This window comes from Triticum aestivum, chromosome 5B (genome assembly GCF_018294505.1).
Source record: "Triticum aestivum cultivar Chinese Spring chromosome 5B, IWGSC CS RefSeq v2.1, whole genome shotgun sequence".
NCBI lineage: Eukaryota > Viridiplantae > Streptophyta > Magnoliopsida > Poales > Poaceae > Triticum > Triticum aestivum.
This window is the reverse complement of record NC_057807.1, coordinates 479017868-479034253: the sequence shown is the minus strand read 5'-3', so window position 1 is coordinate 479034253 and position 16386 is coordinate 479017868. Positions and strand designations below refer to the sequence as shown.

The 16386-nt window shown below is 45.4% G+C and overlaps 2 protein-coding genes and 1 pseudogene across 2 annotated transcripts; all 3 read left to right on the top strand.

The window, feature by feature from the left end:
* The first annotated feature begins 324 nt into the window (after positions 1–324).
* On the top strand, positions 325–4335 carry LOC123116524 (multiple organellar RNA editing factor 8, chloroplastic/mitochondrial-like; annotated as a pseudogene).
* A 305-nt stretch (positions 4336–4640) lies between these two features.
* On the top strand, positions 4641–8215 carry LOC123112612 (multiple organellar RNA editing factor 8, chloroplastic/mitochondrial). Its single transcript, XM_044533645.1, has 4 exons — positions 4641–5074; positions 6008–6105; positions 6202–6267; positions 7259–8215. The coding sequence occupies exons 1-4, from the start codon at positions 4707–4709 to the stop codon at positions 7936–7938; spliced, it is 1212 nt and encodes a 403-aa protein (XP_044389580.1). The 5' UTR covers positions 4641–4706; the 3' UTR covers positions 7939–8215.
* A 3817-nt stretch (positions 8216–12032) lies between these two features.
* LOC123116523 (multiple organellar RNA editing factor 8, chloroplastic/mitochondrial-like) lies at positions 12033–14931 on the top strand. The gene is made up of 4 exons (XM_044537470.1): positions 12033–12423; positions 13251–13348; positions 13449–13514; positions 14372–14931. Exons 1-4 carry the CDS (start codon positions 12065–12067, stop codon positions 14527–14529), a joined length of 681 nt encoding a protein of 226 aa, XP_044393405.1. The 5' UTR covers positions 12033–12064; the 3' UTR covers positions 14530–14931.
* The last annotated feature ends 1455 nt before the right edge of the window (positions 14932–16386 follow it).

Genomic DNA, 16386 nt, shown 5'->3' with positions numbered 1-16386 from the left:
GATCAATAGCCATGGCAGCACAGCCGAGTTCAATAAACCGGTTGCCGACGAAGTCATGGCTTATAGGTCAAATCTGTGACATCATGCGAAATAACTTAGGTTTAGAATTTGTATTCCGGTGCATCATTGTGATGCGGGCTCCTCCTCCTTATATGTGCATCATTGTGACGCGTCCAAAATATGGATCTCTAACGACCGAGATTACAGCAGGTTTAGTTATGATACGACTTGGGCTATACGTTAGCTAACTGTAATCGGGCACCCTCGGCTAAGCCTTAAACCCCCTCGTCTCCCTCACCACCCCATTTCCCCACCTCCGCTAGGGTTTTCGTTTTGCACCATGGCCTCGGCGTCGCGCGCGCTCCTTCTGTCCCGGTTCTCGCCCCTCCCCGCCGCCGCCTCCCACTCCCTCCGCCCACTCGCCGCCGCGGGGAGCCTCCTCCCGGCGCCGCTGATCCCGTCCCCGGCCGCGGCGGCCAGGCGGTTCGCGACGTAGCCCGCGCACTCGTCGCTGCGGGACTCTTCCCCGAACTGGAGCAACCGCCCGCCCAAGGAGACGATCCTCCTCGACGGGTGCGACTTCGAGCACTGGCTCGTCGTCATGGAGCCACCCCCAGGCGAGGGCGCCAACCCCGACATTCCCCGCGACGAGATCATCGACAGCTACATCAAGACCCCCGCTCAGGTCGTCGGAAGGTATGAATCCCAGTACCACTACCACATTCCCCTCCCGTGCTGACGCATGCCTCACATCCTCGAGGTTCTGGAGCATAGCCTCCAATTTGTGTGTACAGAGAAGTGAAAAGTACCGGTTTCTGCTAGCAAGGTTTCTCTGATAAGCATATTAGAGGAGATTGTGCTAGTAGTTCCAGTCTATTTTTCATTATTGACTATGGCAGTCTGCTTATGATAGAATGGGAAATCCATTTGTCGGTCAGTGTTAGTGAGGTCTCATTTTGATGTTATTGACTACGTGAATCTTCCTATTGACAGAATGGGAAGTTCATATTGTCGATCTGTGTTGTGAGGTCTCATTTTGATGCACAGCTATATTTGAAAGTGTTTGGAAATTAGCGGGCGAGGAACTGGGTTGAAGATTGGTAGATGAAGTTTGGTTATTTTGTAGATTTATTATTTATGGAGGTGATTTATTGATTTGATGTGTTATGACTCAGAGTTGTTGAAGTGCGATAAGTGTACCTTACCTAGCTGTTTTTGTGTCATTTAGTCATTTACATGATGATTTCTATGCATGTTCTTTCAAGAATCACACTCAATCATTTGTGCGGATGGTGATTCTGGCTTGAGGACCATGCTTGGTATCAGTTATTTGTATGTACATAGACAACTATCAGTGCACTAACTTCCTTGGACTCTGTTGCAGTTTCACCATTTCTTTGTAATTTTGTTTGCCTCTCTGAACCATAACGACTCATTGCTTTGAGGAGAACAGAACAGAGTTCTCCTTGATGTCTTGGTTGTCTCCAGTCCTACCATGAAATGTGTTTTAAGTCATCTTTGTGCTTCATAACATATCTGTATCTTGAATCTTTCCTATGTTCCAGTGAAGAAGAAGCAAGGATGAAGATCTACTCTGTGTCAACTCGGCATTATTTTGCTTTTGGAGCCCTAGTATCTGAGGAACTCTCCTATAAACTTAAAGGTATTGGTCATTACATGAAATTTTTGGTATGGCATCTTTTTATGAAGGTGACTTCACATGGTCTCCGTGTAATCTCATGCCTCTAAATTATTATCTCCAGAGTTGCCTAAGGTCCGCTGGGTCCTTCCTGATTCATACCTGGATGTCAGAAACAAGGACTATGGAGGTAATGATTATGTTCTTCCTATCTTACTTGTCCACTATAAGACTAGCTACAGTGGGAGTAACTTCAGCAGTAACATCGAGTCCACTAAGCAAATTTGCTTATGTGGCAATGAGTTAATGAGGAGAGAGGTAGTTATAGTAACTTAGCTAGTTACTGTAACATCACATGTCCCAATGCAATATGAGCCTATAACCTAATAAATGAACCTTTGCATGTTACCACACTTAGGCTGGTTGTAAGGCTGGTTGTAATGGGAGTATCATAGCTAGTATCATGCATGCCAACTAGGCAACTTTGATGAGGTGACATAGAATTAAATGAAGTAAGAGAGGATTGAGTATCATATCATGATACCGTATCATAATAAATGCTACACTAGTATGTGTCATGCATGGCAATAAATAAAGTCATCTATGATACTAACATATGATACTATGCATTAGGGAGGTAGTATCATACACTAGTATCATATGCATGATACTAACTTATGATACTACCCATTACAACCAGCCTAATGGGAGTATCATAGCTAGTATCATGCATGCCAACTAGGCAACTTTGATGAGGTGGCATAGAATTAAATGAAGTAAGAGAGGGTTGAGTATCATATCATGATACTGTATCATAATAAATGCTACACTAGTATGTGTCATGCATGGCAATAAATAAAGTCATATGTGATACTACCATATGATACTATGCATTAGGGAGGTAGTATCATACACTAGTATCATATGCATGATACTAACTTATGATACTACCCATTACAACCAGCCTTATGTTACTACCCACTATGAAGGTAGTAACATAGTCTAGGAATTTGTGTATGTTACTAGCGTATGTTACTATGCATTGTGGCTAGTCTAATATTTTGAAATGGTTGCTGCTTACCCCTGATTAGTTAATAGATTTACCACTCTCTGCTGCTATTTATTATGTTGTGTTATGAGCATCTATCTTAATTGCATGTTCTAGACCTAGGAATTTTGAGAATCCCTATATAATATTTCTATTTTAGGATGTAATTTCGTGTAGCACATGCTTCTAGGAATTGTATTTTTACTCAAAGTCTTAAGACATGCTTTACCTTCCAGATTATTTTTCCATTTATTGATTAATGATCATTGTTGGTATCCTTCCTATTTGTGCTGCAATTCCTGTAGCCTTTTGCATTATAGTTTAGCAGTAAACTGTAGTGGTGAACATCTCATCATTGGTATCATGTGGAGTTTTCTAGTATTTGAGTATACTCTTCACTGCTCTCCGTACCTTCATTTCTACCGTATGTAGTAAAGGATGTCACCAATATGTATGATATCTATTCAATAACAGAAATGAAGATTGGTGACAACTTTATTTACTGGTAAGTAACTAGGAGGTTATGTTGGCCAGTGTTACCAACCGCAAACTTCTGTTTGTGATGAAACCTGAATATTACACAGTACACTTAAAATTTATTGGGTGCTATATATGGCAGCCAGCGTTTCTGTAGTTGCTAGTGTTTGTTTAAAATATATATAGTCCTCCTAGTCGTGTGCGTTTTTGGCTGCAAGTTGTCTCTCTTATTAACATATCAAGTGTTTGTCGTTCTGTCTTGGCTTTCTAGGCTCCTTGAGGTGGCAGCTTTAACATCTTAACCTGTTGTGTGTTCCCTGGATGATTTGAGATTGTGCAACATATTCATTTTTCATCTTCTTCACATGGTAAAGATATATGGGTGTATCTCATGCCTTTTCTTGTATTTCAGGGGAACCATTTATTGATGGGCAAGCTGTTCCATACGATCCCAAATACCATGAGGAATGGGTGATTAACAATCGTCGTGCTAATGAACCCCGGCACAAACGCGGCGACAGACCTCGCAACTTTGACAAGAGAAGGGAGAACACATATCAAAGCAGGCCTGCTCCACCAAGTTACCAGTCTCCCCGACCACCATCCCAAGAGCAAAACCAAATGCCACCCCGCGACGCTTCTCCAGTGCGCCCTACACAGGGGCCGCCACCACCAAATTACCAGCCCCATGCAGCAAACCGGCAATCAGGCTATGTTCCAGCAGGGGGACCAAACTATCAGAACACGTCACACCCTGGATACCAAGGTGCCCCAACTCCTGGGTACCAAGCTGGTAACCATGGTGGCAACATGCACGGCGTTGGTCCTAGCTATGGTGGTGGTGCACAAGGATACCAAAACATAGGCTACCAGGAGGGCAGTGGCAACTACAACAATGCCGCACCACCGACCTATGTGGGCAGGGACGGGCCAGGGAGGCATTACCAATAGAGAACACTTCTAGAAGAGCACCGCGTAGGAAGTTCGTACATGCTCTGCTCGTGTCTTGTACTCTCGTTTGTTGCTCTCATGGACTTTTATGCATGTATACTATTCTCAATCCCTAGTGCTGTTTTGAGAACTAGAATTGCCAGAAGCTTAGCTAAGTGCTCATTGTATTCCCACTTTGTCGAAATAAATACAATGCTGACTATGTTTTCGTACGTGCTCATTGTTTGTTCACTTTATATCGAAATAAACACAGTGCTGACTGCTGACTATGGTGCCAGAGCGGCAGAGCTGTTTTTTTTAGACAAAGCTGTGTTATTTGTTGATTGGCACAAAAACACGTGAAAGGCTTGGATCCTAGGCCGAAATCGAATCGCATCGAGCTTTTTTTGTGGCCCATTACACATGGAGGCCCATATTCCTAACACAACAGATCACACTCTTCATAGCCCAAGCCCAGTGAATGGAGATATTTCGGCGGCCTCAACGAAACACGGGCCCCTCTATAAATCGCGCACTCTCGCTGAAGCCTTAAACCCCGTGGTCACTCCCCATCCCATTTCCCCAATCCCCTCCCCGCTAGGGTTTTCCACCATGGCGTCGGCGTCGCGTGCGCTCCTCCTCTCCAGGGCCTCGCCCCTCCACGCCGCCGCCTCCCGCTTCCTCCGCCCGGTCGCGGCCGCGGGGAGCCTCCTCCCGGCGGCGCTGGTCCCGTCCCCCGCCGCGGCGCCCTGGGCGGCGGCGAGGCGATTCGCGACGCAGCCCGCGAACTCGTCGCTGCGGGACTCGTCCCCGAACTGGAGCAACCGCCCGCCCAAGGAGACGATCCTCCTCGACGGCTGCGACTTCGAGCACTGGCTCGTCGTCATGGAGCCGCCCCCAGGCGACGGCGCTAACCCCGATGTCACCCGCGACGAGATCATCGACGGGTACATCAAGACCCTCGCCCAGGTCGTCGGAAGGTATGGCTCACCGTACCACACCCCCCTCCCGCACTGATGCGCTCATCACGTCAGCGTAGTTTTATGGTGCGTATGTTTGGATCTGGATTCGGCGGAGGGGATTCGGGGTGGGGAATAGCGAGTGTTGGTCAGGTGGTGTAGTGGATGTTGTGCTAGCGTCTGTTGTGATACTACCTCCACTTTGTGTGTACAGAGATTGAAATTACCAGTTCCTGACCAGGGCTTTTTTAATTTATTATGCAGCAATAATGACCGCATGGATGTTTGAAATTGCTATGTTAGTTGAATACAGACGACTGTTTGATGCTCTGATCACAGTATGAGAGATCGTGCTTGTTGTTCTTAGTCTTTTATATGCAATATTGACTATGGGAGTATGGTTATGACAAGAGTGGGGATTCATTTATATGGTCTATGTGGGTTGGGTATCGTTCTGATGCACCAACATGCTTTAGGGTGTTCGGAAATTAGTGGGTGCAGAGACTCAATTGTAGATGGTCGTTGAAGTTTGGTTATTTTGTAGATTCACTTACGGGGGTTCTTTTATTGATTTCATGGGTTATGAGTCGGAATTGGAGAAGTGATAATGTGTCTGTTGTTCCTATCTCATTTTTGTGCAATTTTATCATTTAAATGCTGCTTTCACATTTATGATTTGTGATTCTTACTTGGGGATCATGCTTAGTATCTGTTTTTGGTACCTAGACAACTGTGAGTTCATTAACTTCGTTGGTGGACATCTGTTGCAGTTTAACCATTTCTTAGTAATTTTGTTTGCCTCTGGACCATAACAACTTATTGGTTTGATGAGAATAGAACATAATTCTTCTTTATGTCTTAATTGTCTCCAGTCTTAACATGAAACGTGTTTTCAGTCATCTATGTGCTATTTATAACATATCTGTATCTCAAATCTATCCTATGTCGTTCCAGTGAAGACGAAGCAAGGATGAAGATCTACTCTGTGTCAACTAGGCATTATTTTGCTTTTGGTGCCCTAGTATCTGAGGAACTCTCCTACAAACTCAAAGGTATTGATCATTACATGAAAAGTCTTGTATGTGATCTTTTTATGAAGGTGACTTAAAATGATCTTGTGTTAAATGCCCCTAAATTATTGTTTTCAGAGTTGCCTAAAGTCCGTTGGGTTCTTCCTGATTCATACCTGGATGTCAGAAATAAGGACTATGGAGGTAATGATTATGTACTATCTGACTGAATATTGACCACATTATAATAATTTTAAATGCCTGTTGCTCTTTCCCCTGACGAGGTAATAGATTTACCACTCTGTGCTGCTGCTATGATGTTGTGTTATGATTATCTTAATTGCATGTTCTAGATCTAGGAATTTTCAGAATCCCTATATAATACTTTTCCTAGATGTTGTAATTTCCTGTAGCACGTGCATTTTAGGAATTGTATTGTTACTCAAAAGGTTAATATTGTTATCCTGTCAGAATATTTTTGCATTTATTAATCAATGATCATCATTGTTATCTTGTTTGTTCTGCTGATTTGCTTCTGTACCCCGTTGATTTATAGCTAAGCATTTATCTGTTTGGTGATGAACACCTCATTGTTGTTACCGTGGAGTTTTCTAGTATTTGAGTTAAATCTTGACTGCTCTCTGTATCTTCATTCCTACAGTATATAGTAAAGGATGTAACCAGTATGTAAAATATCTTTTCAACTGAAAGAAATGGTGTTTGGTGACAACTTCGTTAATTTTTAATTGAAGTATGAGCTTATGTTGGCCCCTGTAACTTTTTGGTAACGGTAGAAACTACAAACTTCTGTCTTCTGATGAAACCTGAATATAACGGAGTACACTTAAAATTGATATGAGAGCTATATGATAGCGCTTCTGTAGTTTCCAGCTTTTGTTTAAAGTATGCATCGTCCTCCTAGAACTATATATCCTAGTACAGTATAAGACAAGGGTTATATCCTAAGATAAAAATGCAAATCTGTATGACTATCTAGCCTGTCGAGCGCTTTGTGCAAGACGATTTATAGTATCAAGTGTTTGTCATTCTGTCCTGGCAATTTGAGCCCCTTGAGGTGGCAGCTTTTAACATTGCCGTTTCTTCCCTGGATTATTTGAGCTTGTGCACTTTTTCCAGTTTTCATCAGTGTCCATATGTAAAGAGAGTGTATCTGATGCCTGTTCTTGTATTTCAGGAGAACCATTTATAGATGGACAAGCTGTTCCTTACGACCCCAAATACCATGAGGAGTGGGTGAGAAACAATGCCCGTGCCAATGAAAGATCCCGGCGCAATGACAGGCCTCGCAACTTTGACAGGTCGAGGAACTTTGAAAGGAGAAGGGAGAACACACAGGCCTACCAGAGTGGGCCTCCAAACCAAATGCCACCCCATGATGCTGCTCCTCCAAGTCGCGGTGCACAGGGCCCGCCGCCGCCTTCAGGTGCTCCACCAAATTACCAGCCCCATGCACCAAACCCACAGGCAGGCTATGCTGCAGGAGGTGGACCAAACTATCCAAATGCACCACCACCCCCTGGATACCGAGGTGCCCCAGCCCCTGGCTACCAAGCTGGCAACCAAGGTTACCAGGGTAATCCTGGTGGCAACATGCACAATGGACCCGGCCCAGCCTACCATAGCAACAACCCTGGATACCAGGGTGGAGCGCCAGGAGGCAACCCGCTGCCGCCTTTTGCAGGTGGCAACCAGCCTCCTCCCTACCAAGGCGGTGGTCCTAGCTATGGTGGTGGTGCACCAGACTACCAGGGCCAACCAGGTGGTAACCCAGGCTACCAAGGTGGCGGTAACTACAACAACGCCGCCCCTCCTCCCTACGAGGGCAGGGACGGGCCAGGGAGGAACTACCAGTAGAGAACACTGGTAGAAGAGCGCCGTTTAGGAAGTTAGTACGAGCTATGCTCGAGTCGCCCTATGTTGTTCTCGTGGACTTTTATGCATATATTCTCTATCCATAATGGTGTTTTGAGAACTAGAACTACTGCAAGCTTAGGTAAGAAGTGTTTTGTTTTTTTCTCTTTGTTGAAATAAATACAATGCTGACTATCGTATGGAGCCAGAACTTTGTTATTCGTTGCCGTATTGTAATAGCAACATGTTCTGTGTGTTCTATCGAATCACTTTTATATTCTGTCAGTGTACAAATGTGTGTAGAAACCGATAGTTGTTTCTGCATGGACCCAGAGTTCTTTTTTTTTTCACTTTAAGTTGTCGGTGGCTTGCTCCTCAAATCAAAAGAAAAGTTGTCTGTGACTTTGCTCCAGTGATTTGTGGCTTAGAGTTGTCACTTACGAGCTTTCTTCAGTATTTGGCTGAACTGTTTGTCAGATTCCCACATGTTACGCACCAGTTAGCCACTTTGTTCTCAACTATTCTGATTTCATCAAACAGAGGCCATGTAGCGCGACCTGCAGTTATGAGGGAGCTGTAGCGGTCGTGATTCGTGATTCCGAGATCCTGGTAGCATGTTTAGAAAGTAAAGCAACTAGGAAGTTCTTTGATTCAAGTGAAGCATATTGTCCAGAGGAAATTTTATGCAGAATATGGGTATGGCCAATGTTGGTACAACATTACAATTTCGGTCAAGACAAAAGAGAAAGTACGATCGTCCAGAATCAGTTCACATGTAGAAATTTTCGACTCTGACAGACATAGTAGTATTACTGATAAGCAAATTCTGATAAACACCCCATTTCAATTCCGTGGCTTGAGTGTATACATCCAAACAGAGCCTATGTCTATGCTTTCCAGTGCAAACGTTGCAAAGCTCCAAATGAGGTACTGCATCAACCCCATACATGAACACCAAAATATCACCACAACCACTAGAACATGGTTTGTTGACAAAGGCGGAGAAAACATGTATGCTTAAACTGTTAAACATGACATGATGGCCAAACAAAGATTCTTTTGGTGTACGCAATTGCAGGAGAAGAGAAGAGGAAGTTGTGAGGGGAACTAAGAGCAACTACAACGGGGCGACCCAAACGGACGCGCGCTCTATTCGCTTTTCGTCCGTTTGGGTCGGCTAGGCGGACGTGCGCGTCCGCATTTTGAAATAGGTCGGCTTGACCGACCAACGGGGAGGCTGACCCAAATGTGCCCGCATGCAAAAAAAAAAATGCTTGCACGAAATAAACATAATTAAACATTAATTAAAACATTAAAAAAAAGTCTGCGCCCGCCTTCTGCCGCCCCGCACGCTGCCCCTAGACGTCGTCGGCCTTGCCCTTGCCCTTGGCGTCGACGCCGCCGTCGCCATCGCCGGTGAGGTCGATGAAGACGGGAGTAGGGCAGCCCACCCGAACGCTGCCTGGTACGGAGCGCCTCCGCATCGTGCTGGAGCATGGCCTCGTAGCGCATCTGCTCCTCGCCGTCGGCCTGCTCCTGGCGGAGCCAGTGCGCTTTCCAGCGCTCGAGGTGGGCGGCCTCCTGCTCCGGCGTCGCGGCGAAGTGGACTAGGGGGGGGGGCGCTCACCAACTCGCGACACTGGCCCGTCCACGAGTAGGCCTCCTCCGGCCAAGTGGGTGGAGGCGCGGAGCGCTTCCGCATCGGCTCCGGCTTGGGCTGGATGGGCGGCGATGGTGGCGGTGGCGGTGGCGGCATGAACAGCGGGGTGTGGACAGAGTCCCCCGCCACCGATAGGGCGAGGGCTTGCTCCAACCCATCCCAACGCGCGTCCTCCTCGAGGCGGCTAGCCTCCAGCGCCTGCTGCAGGGCCTCCTCGAGGGAAGCCTGGTACTCCGTCTCCGCGTCCTCGTCCTCCGGCTGTACCTGCGGGGGCGGTGGTGGGAACACCGGCGGGACGACGTCGACACTCGAGGGCGAACCAAGCCTCCTAGTTGAGAGAGTCGACAACATACTCTGGCAGCCGACGCTGCTCCGGCGTAGGTGCGCGCGGCACCGGCGCACCTCGTCGTCGTGCACCCGCTGGCTCCGCGGTACCGCCAACACCGGGATCCGCTGCGGATCCAAGTGCTAATGGTGCGGCAGCGTGACGTCGGGGTAGGGGAGGGGCTGCCTGTACTCCCAGTGCCACCGTGCTTGGTGCATCGGGTGTGCAAGCGCCGGCGTTCAGGGCGGAAACGAGCCGCCGACGGAGGAGGAGGGGGAGGGGGAGCACGGGAGGACGAGGCACCGGGGGTGCACTTGCCCTTGCCCTTGCCATTGTTGCTGCCGAAGATGCCCATGACACTAGGGTTTTCTGTCGTCGGCGAGGAAGCAAGGGAGTGGTGGGGGGCCAGATGTGGACGGGAGAAGTGGATGAGGCCGGCCTCCCGCCGCACGCGTGCTTAAAAAATGAAACTTCCAGAGGCTGACAAGTGGGCCCGCTGTTGGTGGTCGTCATAAATAAGACGACCGGTGGCGGTTGGGTGGCCTACAGGTGGGGACGCGGCAGGCGCCGAGGAGACACGCTTCGCGTCCGCGCCGACGCATTCCTGACGCAATTTTGGGCCGGCGCGGACGCCATGCGGACGCGATTTGCGTTTGGGTCGGCGCGTTGAGCCTCCACTTTTATCCTCGCCGACCCAAACGGACGCACGCGGACAAAATGAGTAGCCCCATTGGAGTTGCTCTAAGCAATCCCACTGTACATAACCTCTAGGGTCAGGAAAAGATCATAAGTCCTGTTACTTTCCACATTTACGTCTGAAACAGATAAATATAACTTATATAAATTAGGAAAATGCACTAGCTTCAACATTCAAGTAATATGAGTATTCTTGGTAGGGGCAGAAAAGAAGCTTGTTTTTATCTAGGATAAAAGAAATGATAAGTGCAAAGAAACTATAACCATACATAAATCTAAAAAAGGAACAAAAAAACCTGTGGCAACATCACTGTCACGACTCACTTTGATCTACAAATGAGACATCAAGAAAAGTACACAGAATGCTTACAAACTGACAACCATCTTAAGCAAACAAGTAAAATAAGTGAAGAATGACTAGCAGCACCAAGGTTCAAGCTACCATGGCCTTTTCCTTTTTTATATATCATTGAAAGCTCTAACAACACTTGCTGAAAGTCAAAAACCTTGTGACGTGCAGCCTATATCACAAGGCTACGCCTGAGCATTCAAATAACACCGTATGCCTACACAAGACTTTTTTTTTCCAGGGGAACACAAGATATTAATTTTAATCATTTGTATGCAGCGTAATTAAAGTAAGATACATATCGGCAAACTAATTAATACTCCCTCTGTCCATAGTATAAGAGCGTTTTTTACACTAGTGTTGACACTACATTAGTGTCAAAAACGATCTTATACTATGAGACGGAGGGAGTGGTATCTTGTATGTCACCCATCAGACAAAGGAGGGGAGGCAACATTTCTAGAAGATTCTGAAGTCACTTCTTTACTTAGTTCACTTCACTCCATACTTCTCCGGCTGTCAATCGGCTCTTCGTCCGAATTGGCATTCTGAAGTAACTCCCCTATTTAAGAAAACATGATTGAACACAATTATGAGTGCTCCAATGGAGCTGTAACAGAACATTACTTCCTCCGTCTCGGTGAATAAGTCATTCGCGTAGTTTTAGGTCGACGATTTAACTATCTAAATATGTATTATATGTGACAAATCTACTGATATACTTTTTATGACATATAACACATATTTAGTTCCTCAAATCGATGACCTAGAACTACGCGAATGACTTATTCACCTAGATGGAGGTAGTACTAGAAAAATGAAGTGTCGGCACCGGCACACCTGAAACCAACAAGGAATCAAGTGTCTCTCCTCCATCACTCCTGATTCTTCTTTTCTTTTTCAAGCTTTCTGTGAGATCACCATCGCATGTTCTCCCAGCATATTCCCAACACTGAAGCAGACCAAAAATAAACTCCACATGTCCAGTAATGAAAAGGGCCCAGAAGGGGTGCACCCTCTATAAATCGCGCACGCTCTCCCTAGACCCTTAAACCCCTTCGCCAATCTCCAACCCATTTCCCCTCTAGGGTTTTCCACCATGGCGTCCGCCACGCGCGCGCTCCTCCTCTCCAGGCTCTCGCCCCTCCCCGCCGCCACCTCCCGCTTCCTCCGCCCGCTCGCGGCCGCGGGGAGCCTCCTCCCGGCCGTTCTGGTACCGTCCCCGGCCCCGGCGCCCGGAGCGGCGGCCAGGAGGTTCGCGACGCTGCCTGCAAATCCGTCCCCGAACCGCAGCAGCCGCTCCCCCACGGAGATCAGGACCCCCCTCGACGACGGGTGCGACTTCGAGCACTGGCAGATCCAGATGGTGGCGCCCCCAGGCGACAAGGCCAACCCCGACGTACCCCGCGACGAGATCATCGACGGCTACATCAAGACCCTCGCTCAGGTCGTCGGAAGGTATGGCATGCCCCCCTCACCCTTGATGGGTTATGGATCATGTTACGAACCTACTTCTATCAACACAGTACATGGGTACATGATATAGCTCTCACTAGATAGAGATTGTAAACAGATACTCCCTCCGTCCCAAAATATAAGAACGTTTTTAACACTAGCATAGTGTAAAAAATGTTCTTATATTCTGGGACAGAGGGAGTAAGAGTTTACAATGGGAAGAGCACAGAATTAGGGGTAGAAAGCAGCAGCAATAAGGAGGAGGGTGAGATACACTCGTCTCATACGAGTACGAGAAGGAAATAGCCGGAGGAGGAAGAAAGCCGAAGCCAAGTTCTATTCTGTTCGACCCCCTTTTCTCGTGTATGACTCGCTTCCTTATGTAGCGGCAGCAGTTCGGTGATTTGGCCTATAGGCCAGCCCATCAGCCTACTGCATTGATATATAGGGCCGGGGCCAGGTCATGACAGATCGGGATCAGAGAAGTATGAAAAATGTATGTTACCTGTTTTGTGTCATTTTATCATTTATATGATGCTTTGTATACATCTTCATTCAGAACTCACCTTTGTCATTTATGCCGATGGCGATTCTTACTTGACGGCCATGCTTACTGTTAGATTTCATTAGACATCTGTTAAAGTTTTACCATTTTGCAATATTTATGTTTCTCTCGCGACCATAGCAGCACATTCTTCCGAGGACAGGAACGGGGTTCTCCTTGGTGTTTTGGTTGTCTCAAATATTATGCAATGTGTTTCAGTCATTAATGTACTATTTATAACATATTTGTATGACTGTACGTATCTCAAATCTGTCATATGTTCCAGTGAAGACGAAGCAAGGATGAAGATCTACTCTGTGTCAACTCGGCATTATTTTGCTTTTGGAGCCCTAGTATCCGAGGAAATCGCCAAAAAACTCAATGGTATTGGACATTACATGATATTCTTTGTATGAGATATTTTTATGTAAGTGGCTTCAAATGGTCTTGTTTTAAACTCATGCCACTAAATCATTAATTCCAGAGTTGCCTAATGTCCGCTGGATTCTTCCTGATTCATACCCGGATGTCGAAAATAAGGTGTACGGAGGTAATGGCAATGTGCTTCCTATGTGACTAAGTATCATTCACCGAAGTATTTTGAAATGGCTACCGTAACGATTTACCAGTCTGTGCTTTAACTTGTTTTAATCTGTTGACTCCTTGAGATGGCAGCTTTATCTTGTTTTAATCTGTTGTGATCGACCGGGCAGTGACCGAGTTGTCCGCCCAGAGGTTTGGGGAAGGTTTGAGGGGTTCGATTGTGTATGCTCTTATCATATTAGTAATTATGCAATATTTGGCACAATATTAATTGTATCAGTTTTGCTAAAGCACATCTAGATGTGCCTTAAGTATATCACATCTAAGTCATACGTCATTAATTTTACACTAAGATTAGTGCAAGCATTTTGTTTTGTCTTTTTCCCCCTTTCTTTCTAATTTGATTGAGTCATTTAGATGTGCAATAACTGGAGCATATCTAGATATGCCCTAGACATACCCTGATTGTATTGCTCATATGTATATGCAAGATATAAATTGTATGTTAATATTATGTTGGATATAATTTCTTGGTTAATGCTCATGTTCATATTAGGCATGATATTAATTAGAGAAGGGTGCTAAACATGTTTAACGCTAAATATCGGGGATAGATGAGGTTGAACGAGTGAGATTTGTTGAATCTCCGTAGCTCGCTCTTTTTATATTGGTATATAGGTCAAGTGTTTTTGTCGTTCTGTTTTGGCCTTCTGCGCCACTTAACTCCTCGAGATGACAGCTTTAACTTGTTTAAATCTGTTGTGTTACTCTTCCCTGGATAATTTAGGATTGTGCACTATTTTTGGTTTCATCTGTGTCCATATGGTAAAGAGATCTGGGTGTATGCCTTTTCTTGTATTTCAGGAGAACCATTTATAGATGGAAAAGTTGTTCCTTACGACCCCAAATACCACGAGGACTGGGTGAGAAACAATGACATTATGAATCGACACGAAGGATGTAACTGCCACAAGTGGCGTCGCCACTTTGAAAGGAGAAGGGAGAACACACAGGCGTACTAGGGCGAGATTGCTAGCTCCGCCAAGCAGTGGCGGAGGCACAGGGGGGCCAGCCAGGGCCCGGGCCCTCCCCAACATCCTAATTTCCTTGGTAATATGCATATGAACAGTGACATATTTTTACTGTTACCTGCAGCCGGCCCTCCCCAACGTCCAATTATATGCATTCCTGCCTCCGCCACTGCCGCCAAGTTACCAGTCTCCCCCACAGGTAATCCAAGCCACCGAGGCAGCGGTAACTACCACGTGCCTACACCTAGATCTCACGTGCCTGCGCGGGGAGGGGCGGCCAGGGAGGCATTACCAATAGAGAACACTGCTAGAATAGCTTCTCAAGTTAGTGTGAACTTTTATATATGCATATGTTATCTATCCCTACTGGTCTCCTCAGAACTTTGTTTTTTGTCATGGATCCAGAACTTTGTTTTTTGTTACCGAACTGTAGCAACATGCTCTCTTTGTGTTTGTTCTATCGGATCACCTTTCTGTCATATAACTGTGTGTATACAAATGGGTTGGCATGTCCTGTGATGCTCCAATTATTTGTAGCAGAACCTGGACTTCAGGTTCTGGAAGCGGCTAATGTCGGAGCTCCTTTTGGCGTTTGAGCATTTTGGAGTAAACAAGTGCATTCATATTCAACAAATGCATGTTTCCTCCTGTATAGCAACTAGTTGTCTCTGCCCTTTCCCCTCGGCTCCATTGATTTGTGAATAGAGCTGTGTGAGCATTTATATGAAGGTGATGTAGCGATTCTTGGTTTGTTCTGGGAGATCCAACCCATGTTTTTGCAATGGTTGATGGTTGACATCCTGGCTTTACACATTTAACACCAGGTTCATCACTTCATCATCGATTTGCCCTGTGACTCGTCTTCTTCATCCTAAACCTAAATAGGTTGTTTGGATTCCCCTAGTTTGGGCCAAAATTGTATTGTTGACTTATCCTATAGGCCTACTGGCTGCTTGCACAATGGAGGGGACTAAGGATGATCACCTGAAGCACCCCATTCCTTTTTATTTTTGCACCTCATGTTCTAGGGGATTTGGGACTGAAGATGATTTAAACTTGGTGTATTGAGATTGTCAACATGGGTGGCTATCTGATCTACGAGAGCATGTGACTTTTGAAATGTCCTTGCGAATTACTACTAGTATCATCACATTAATTCTACCGGTAGATCATGGATGTTGGTGTGTCAAAAATTGTTTGGCTGTTAGTTCACATCGCGTTGTTGGTTAATTTAAGATTTAAGATGTCGACTGCTTCAACCCTTCTGTTTCAGTCTCTTAGTAATGCAGTCCAAATTTGACTATATCCATTAAATGCTTAAAAGTCCATTTAATGACTTAAAATAGCAAAAAAACTAAAAATGTCAAATTTTAACATGGAGAATGTGATGGTGTATACTGAGTGTTGAAAATATTTTCTGGATTCTAAAAACACAACAATAGAAGAAACGTAGGTTGAAATGTCATGCTCATCTCAATCCTATAGGATTTTGGTTTGTTTGGCTGCATCACAGAAAAACAAAGGATTCTTTCAAAGAGGTTTGAGCTCCTAAAATTTCATATAGGATTCAATGCTATGAACCAAATAACCAAAATAGAAAAACTCCTAGAATTCCAATCGTCCAAAATTGCCTTGAAAATCCTTTGAATCAAAGGAGGCCTCAAGGTCAAACGATGAAGCACCTGTCATTTCGCCAATTTTCATTTATATTTTCTTGAATACCAAGTTAAGGTACATGTGTAGTACCTTCATTTTTAAAATTCTAAAGCTTTTGTAAAATGATTTCCCATACCTAACATATTACATTACATTGATAGCACCAAAATTTGGCATTTTTGTGGAGCCATT